This window comes from Sinocyclocheilus anshuiensis, unplaced genomic scaffold (assembly GCF_001515605.1).
Source record: "Sinocyclocheilus anshuiensis isolate Anshui unplaced genomic scaffold, SAMN03320099.WGS_v1.1 scaffold1038, whole genome shotgun sequence".
Taxonomy (NCBI): domain Eukaryota; kingdom Metazoa; phylum Chordata; class Actinopteri; order Cypriniformes; family Cyprinidae; genus Sinocyclocheilus; species Sinocyclocheilus anshuiensis.
Window position 1 is genome coordinate 78,032 of NW_015536540.1, and position 7,833 is coordinate 85,864.

General features: G+C 36.6%; 1 protein-coding gene across 1 annotated transcript in view; it reads left to right on the forward strand.

Annotated features, from left to right (window-relative positions):
• Window positions 1–6,659, forward strand: part of LOC107696888 (histone acetyltransferase KAT2B-like) — a 14,673-nt gene extending 8,014 nt beyond the window's left edge. Inside the window, exons 9-18 of the mRNA XM_016497457.1 lie at window positions 847–986; window positions 1,091–1,299; window positions 4,153–4,279; window positions 4,372–4,482; window positions 4,772–4,915; window positions 5,072–5,186; window positions 5,938–5,968; window positions 6,048–6,111; window positions 6,196–6,280; window positions 6,364–6,659. Coding sequence (XP_016352943.1) covers window positions 847–986; window positions 1,091–1,299; window positions 4,153–4,279; window positions 4,372–4,482; window positions 4,772–4,915; window positions 5,072–5,186; window positions 5,938–5,968; window positions 6,048–6,111; window positions 6,196–6,280; window positions 6,364–6,557 — 1,220 coding nt within the window. The 3' untranslated portion in view covers window positions 6,558–6,659. The remainder of the gene's footprint in view (window positions 1–846; window positions 987–1,090; window positions 1,300–4,152; window positions 4,280–4,371; window positions 4,483–4,771; window positions 4,916–5,071; window positions 5,187–5,937; window positions 5,969–6,047; window positions 6,112–6,195; window positions 6,281–6,363) is intronic.
• The last annotated feature ends 1,174 nt before the right edge of the window (window positions 6,660–7,833 follow it).

Genomic DNA, 7,833 nt, shown 5'->3' on the forward strand with positions numbered 1-7,833 from the left:
TGCACGTATTTGTACTGATGCAGAATAGTACAGCCTAGCGCATTTCACACAGGCTGCTAGATTCACTTTCGCCAGAAAGTCGTGTACGCCTAAGGTTGAAAATAAAAGATGTTTATAGTGAACGCCCCTATAAATGGTTTTATTTTTACAATTTAGATTTAATCCAAATGATGCATGTGCTAAGTGAGCGAACATCAAAGATCACACAACAGAAGTGCGCGCGCTCTCTCTCTCTCTCTCTCTACACTCGACAAGCTCGCGCATCTGCGCCGCCGCGCACTCAATCCACTCAGCGTGCTTTGTTTATCAGCTCGCGCACATCAGCTATACAGACGTTAATACTGAATGTTTAACATTATATTCATTGCATACATATACTTCGTAGTAGACATCCTTAACTCCATTCTGCTGTCTGTTGTTCTGTTTTCGGTGTTTCATTGTCTGAATATGGCACTTAACACATGCTGTGTGGTATCGGCGTTTGGTATCGGGGCATTTTAACGAGTACGAGTACAAGTACAGGAGCTCAGTATCGGGCCCGATACCGGTGCATCCCTAATATTTACACTCTCTGTGTGAGCGTATCATTGTTAGTCTTTACATATGTTAATATTTAATGTAAATCTAAGTTGATGTGTTTAACTTAAGAGATTTGTTGTATGTAAAATATAATATACAACTCCAAAAATATATATATATGTATATGTATATGTATGTGTATGTATGTGTGTGTGTGTGTGTGTGTGTTTGTGTGCATGCTGCAGATAGCTGATGTGTTAAAGTTGCTAAACCTTATTGAATCAGATTAGAGGGTCTTAATAGATTTGACTCTATGCACATATGTAGGTGGAGAAAAGCGAAAGTCTTCTGAGCCGTTGTCTCACGAGGACAGCAAACGACCCCGTGTGGTTGGTGACATTCCTATGGAATTAATTAATGAAGTCATGTCTACAATTACAGACCCTACTGCCATGCTGGGACCAGAGGTAAACAGTGTGTTTAATTTGTTTTTTATATCATAGATGGTTGTACAAAACTCATATCATAGGGACTAGAGCAAAAACAGTCCTTTATTCTGTCTTTCTCTCAGACCAGTCTTCTCTCTGCTCATTCTGCACGTGATGAAGCTGCTCGATTAGAGGAGAGGCGTGGCGTCATCGAGTTCCATGTCATTGGAAACTCCCTCAACCAAAAGCCCAATAAGAAGATCCTCATGTGGCTTGTTGGTCTGCAGAACGTCTTCTCACACCAGCTGCCCCGCATGCCTAAAGAATACATCACACGCCTCGTCTTTGACCCGTATGTTTGCTACCACCATTAACCATTTTAATGTACTTAAAAGGCCAATTCGCACAGACAAACACCAACAAACAAGTTGGCTGTTGGATTTAAAATTTTCTGAAAATTAACTGTCATGTTCACACTGCCCCAACAGACACCAACAAACACTCACTGAACTTGTTCAGTCAGGTGAAAACAAACTCCGAGAACAGCAGTAGACGCCAACAGGGGTAACACACTGATCCAACAAAACCCAACAAACATTTTTGTTGGCGTTTGTCTGTGCGGTGTGAATTTGCCTTAAGACTTTAAAAGTCTGACTCTGATGCCTATAGTAACAGGCCTACTGTAGAGGATTGAAGCTTTAAAAACTGGTGTTTTCTGTCATTTTAAAGGGATAGTTTACCCCAAAATTAAAATTGTCATCATTTACTCACCCTCATGTTGTTCCAAACCTGTACATGTTTCTTTCTTCTGTTCAACATAAAAGGAGATATTTTGAAGTAACCAAACAGTTACTGGTAGCCACTGACTACCATAGTAGGGAGATAATACTATGGAAGTAGGGGTGTGCGATATATATCGTCTACAATAATATCCTAATTGTTGTTTAAACGATATGCGTTTTTGACATTATCGAGTATATTGCAAAAACCAAACGAAAACACACCCAGAGAGTGCACGCATACAGATAATATGTAGGTTAGACCAGTGTTTCCCAACCGGGGTGCCGTCTGTCGAGAGCAGGGGTGCCGTGTAAAAAAATCATTTTTTAATATAGCCTACTGATTGCCACCACTGATGGACAAATTTTTTTAATAATATTAAAAATATCTGTATGACATTATATTCTGCAGTTCTTCCCTGTTGTACCGAATATCTATACTTTTCAAATTATCATATCGAAGTTAGAAATTCAAATATTGTGACAAAATTAATTTTGTAGGGTGCCACAAGTTTGTTAAAATTTCCAAAGGGTGCCGCGACTAAAAAAAGGTTGGGAAACACTGGGTTAGACTACTGCATGAGCACATTTAAAGTTGACGGTTTCACTGCATTATTTAGTCTATTAAAATACATTTAGAATTCCTCAAAATGCAAGATAAGGGGAAAAATATGCCCCCGTATGACTTGTCATTATATGTCGTTTATATTGGTCTCATCTGATATAGTTAATATCACATAAAGATCACACAAAAATATTTTCACAAATGTGATATAGATTTTTTTTAAAACAGTCCAATAAACGAGAAGTTAATATTAACTGGGTCAACAGTTCCTGTTTTTGTTCTATTTCATTAAAGGTCATATGATGCGATTTCAAGTTTTCCTTTCTATTTGGAGTGTTACAAGCTGTTCGTGAATAGATAAGATCCCTAAAGTTGCAAAGACTAAAGTCTCAAACCCAAAGAGATATTCTTTATAAAAGTTAAGACTCGTCCATGCCCTCCTAAAATGCCTCGTTTAAACACGCCCCCACATGTCTACGTCAATGTGTGGGAAGATTTGCATAACGCCGCCCAAATGTTCACACAAAAAGAAAGAAGGCGTAACTTTATTGTTGCTGCCACCGCCGCCGCCATGTTGTGAAGATGCTGTGTGTTTCGTTGCGAAAGCAAAAATGCTTTGTTTGGCCTTCCAAAAGAGGACACGACTAGAAATCAGTGGTTAAGTTGTATTTACAACTCTGTTCCAGAACAGTTCAATCCAAATATTCAGATGTGTGCAGCTCCGGGACACGGCATCACAGTATGGTAAAGGCGGTAACATTTCCATCACACACTTGAGGTATTCGGCCAATCACAACGCACTGGATAGCTGGCCAATCAGAGCACACCTCGCTTTTCAGACCGATGAGCTTTGTAAAAATCGACGCGTTTCAGAAAGGCGGGGCATAGAGGAGAAACAATAATGTTCAGTATTTGGAAAAGAATGTGTTCTTTGAACCTTAAACCGCATAAACACATTTCATTACACCAAATACACCAAATAATGTTCTTTTTAGCAACATCATATGACCCCTTTAACAAAAATAGTTTCAAACAAAGCCACAGCAGAACAGTTTTACGTCTCTGAGCAACACACAACAGTGTTTCGTTACTGAATCAATCAGCCGTTTGAAAGAATCGGTTGAATGAATGACTCACTGACTCACCCAAAATCTTTTACAATTTTGTTGATACTGATTTAATTTTATTGGTAACAGCCCTATAGTTGGACAATAGGGCTGTTCTAGTTGTAACAGCCCTATTGTATTATTATTTATATTTATTGATTAAATTTAAGAATTTGAGACAAAAGATAATGCATACATTTAATTAGCTTAGAAATAAATTGGCCTTATAAATGTAAAAATGCCCATAAAAGCTAAAAATCTATTTAAACTTATTGGAAAAGTAAATTTCTGTTACTCCTGCAAACTAATCACGCACAGAATAAGAAGAATATCAAAAGCAGCAGTCCTAGACCTGCCAAAATACCAGCACAATAACATGCTCAGCAAAATATCGTCTAATAAAATGATCTAATTAATTAAAATTCCAGAAAATATTGAGGTATATATATTTTTTGTCATTATCACACCCCCCTATATGGAAGTCAATGGCTACCAGCAACTGTTTAGTTACCACCATTCTTTAGAATCTCCTTTTTTACGTTCAGAAGATGAAAGAAACTCATACAGATTTGGAAAAACGTGAGGGTGAATAAATGATGACAGATATTCATTTTTGGGTGAACTTAAACAGTCAATTTGTTAAATTAAGAGGTAAATTGTATTTTAATTGTTTAATCTGGTTAATGTTAACCTCTTGCTTCCTGTAAACTGTGACATAACGTTGTGATGAGTCAATGCATTTCCTCTTTATACAGGAAACACAAGACTCTGTCTCTGATTAAAGATGGCCGTGTTATTGGGGGAATCTGTTTCCGGATGTTTCCAACTCAGGGCTTCACTGAGATTGTGTTCTGTGCTGTCACCTCCAACGAACAAGTCAAGGTATGTACTGTGATGCATTCCCATTATTATTTGTTATTATTCTTTCTCACTCATTGCTAGCTTGACCTTTACTCATTTGATTGTTATTTAAGGGTTATGGGACTCACCTCATGAACCATCTGAAGGAGTATCACATCAAGCACGAAATTCTCAACTTTCTCACTTACGCTGATGAATATGCCATTGGCTACTTCAAAAAACAGGTCAGTGCTCTATTAGTTCCATGACACAAAATACAACTAAAGTGGATGGTGAATTATATTGCCAAGCTCCAAAAATGACAAAAAGTGTGGATGTTCTGCTTACCATCTTCTTTTGTTTCACAAATGAAAATGAAATGAAAACTAATGTAATATTTTTAATAAGAATATGATGAAGAAGAACAATGCTGGGTTATAACAACATGAGGATAATAATGATGAGTTTTTTTTAGGTACTATCGCTTTAAGTATATGTCCATATTCTTATTTTGTTTCTCTTGCTTCATGTCAGGGATTCTCTAAGGACATTAAAGTGCCGAAGTCAAAGTATGTGGGCTACATTAAAGATTATGAGGGGGCCACACTCATGGGCTGTGAACTGAACCCCTGCATCCCTTACACTGAGTTCTCGGTCATCATCAAGAAACAGAAAGAGGTCTGTGTGTGTGTGTGTGTGTGTGTGTGTGTGTGTGTGTGTGTGTGTGAGAGCATGAGATCTGAGGTGTGTCAAAGAGGTTACACAGTATGGTAAATTGCATCATTTTGTTATTGCCTAAAGGCTTTTCTATCTCTATCTTACCCTCTCTCTCAGATCATTAAGAAGCTTATAGAGCGCAAGCAAGCACATATTCGGAAAGTCTATCCTGGCCTATCCTGTTTCAAGGAGGGAGTTCGTCAGATTGCCATTGAGAGCATTCCAGGAATCCGTATGTCACTTATGTAGTTTTAGATAAAAAAAAAAAACGAATAAAAAATGTATAATAATGTACTGTATGTATAAAAATGTATAATAATAATATTAATAAAATATTTTATGTAATTCTTTAATAACAATAATACCATTTTAATAATAAATATTACCATTTTAAATAAATGTGTTCTATTTGAATATATTTTAAAATGCACTTTATTCCTATAATGGGAAAGCTGAATTTTCAGCAGCCATTGCTCCAGTCTTCAGTGTCACATGATCCTTTAGAAATCATTCTAATACACTGGTTAAAATGACTGTTTTCTATTTTTATATATTTAAAAATGTGATTTTATGGGATGGCAAGGCGGAATTTTCAGCAGCCAGTCTTCAGTGTCACATGATCCTTCAGAAATCATTCTTATATGTTCATTTGCTGCTCAATAAACATTTCTTATCATTCTCAATGTTAAAAACAGTTGTGCTGCTTAATATGTTTTTGTGGAAACAGTGATGTCAGGATCCTTTGATGTATGCATACTTCAAAAGAACGGCATTTAAAAAAAAAAAACAAATCTAAAATTCACTGTCAATTTTGATGTATTTCATGCATTCTTTGCAAAATAAAAGTATTAATTTAAAGTATTAAGTACTTTTGAACAGTACTGAATAAATATTAATTTTATTTAATATTTATTTCATAGTAAATATATTTAAATCAATAATAAATTGAATTTAAACGTTACTGTTTACTTGTCTTTGGACAGGTGAGACGGGCTGGAAGCCTTTAGGGAAGAGGTGAGTGTGTATCTGAGTCACAGCTAAACAAATCTTATGTAAACATGTAGTTTGTTTCATGTTGTGTACTTTTTCACAGCAAAGAGCTGAAGGATCCAGACCAGTTGTACAGCACCTTAAAGAACATCTTACAGCAGGTCAAGGTAATATCTCTATTGCTTACATGTTTCAAAAATTATATTTATGAAATAAAACGACTAATTAGGAATATGTATTGTACTCCTCAGTCACACCAGAATGCATGGCCCTTCATGGAGCCTGTAAAGAAGAACGAGGCACCTGGTTATTATCAAGTCATCCGCTTCCCTATGGGTACGCAGAGATCTCTTATACGCAATGCACCTTAGGCTTACTTCTGAGCATGTAATGCCTGACTGTTATATTGTGCATTGTAGACTTGAAGACAATGAGCGAGCGTCTGAAGAGTCGTTACTATACCACACGGAAGCTGTTCATGGCCGACATGCAGAGGATCTTCACTAACTGCAGAGAGTACAACCCTCCTGAAAGCGAGTACTACAAATGTGCCAACCTACTAGAGAAATTCTTCTACACCAAGATCAAAGAGGCGGGCCTCATCGATAAGTAATCCAGCTAGGGGGCGCAAGTAGTCCGGTTCCCTTTCTACCTCTTTTCTCCACATTTATCATATAACTCCTTTTTACCCCCATTGTTTTTGCATTAAAGGGAGGGTTTTCTGAAATGAAGACGTTTAAAGGAATAGTTCACCCAAAAATTCTAATTTGCTGAAAATGTAACCTCAGGCCAGCCAAGATTGTTTGTAATCTGTAAAAATTTGGAGAAAGTTAGCATTTCATCACTTGCTCACCAGTGGATCCTCAGCAGTGAATGGCTGCCGTCAGAATGAGAGTCAAAATTACTGTTAAAAGCATCACAAGTAATCCACACGATTCTTATGAATCAAAAAGCTGTTTGTAAGAAACAAATCCATCATTAAAGCATCACAAGGCATTAACTGATGGAGTCCTGTGGATTATTGTGATGTTTTTATCAGCTGTTTGGACTCTCATTCTGACGGCACCCATTCACTGAATGTAATGCTAACTTTCTCCAAATCTGCTGTGATGAGCAAAAAACACATTTACATTTTGGATGGCCTAAGGGTTATTACATTTTCAGGAAATTGTTAATTTTTGGGTGAACCATTCAGATAAGTATTTGGCGCATGTGAATATCCACATGTCTACCATGTGTGAAAAGTCTTTTTCCTGTCTTAATTCCTTCTGCGGAAAAATTTTACGGTATGTATGGCTGGATGCTTTTGGTGTGCATGTGTTCTTGCTAGTGTGTGCATATATAATAGTAAAAATCCGTTTATATAAATACAATTTTATGAAAAAAAAACAAAAACTGTATATTTTATATAGTAGCGAAGGATGTGGCCTACAACTCAGCCAAGAAAAATGACTCTAATTACCTAATGTCATACCTTCAAACAGCACTTATTTATTATTAAACCTAAAGAAATGGTGATAAATACTAGTATTGATACAATGAAGATTCCTAATCAGAAACATTTGCGGTCTTTATCAGAGCATGGCGTAATGAGGAGCATTCCCTGTGCAGAGAGAAAAACAGTCTTAATATGCTTCATCTTTATGGCTGTGCTTCTAATGAAAACGTACAGCCTTTGTATGTAAAGGTGACACGTGCAATGACTCGCACTATTGTTGTTTTCTAAAATATTTCTACTTTTAAATAATTAAGAGATGGGCTTTATACTACATTTGGGGGGATGGGGGATAAAGCTATTTTAAGGTCTTTGTACCCTTGCTTTTAAAGACATGGCATATTTTATAGAATGATTAAATATTTAGAGCAACTAATGTGAAAGAAATGTCTAC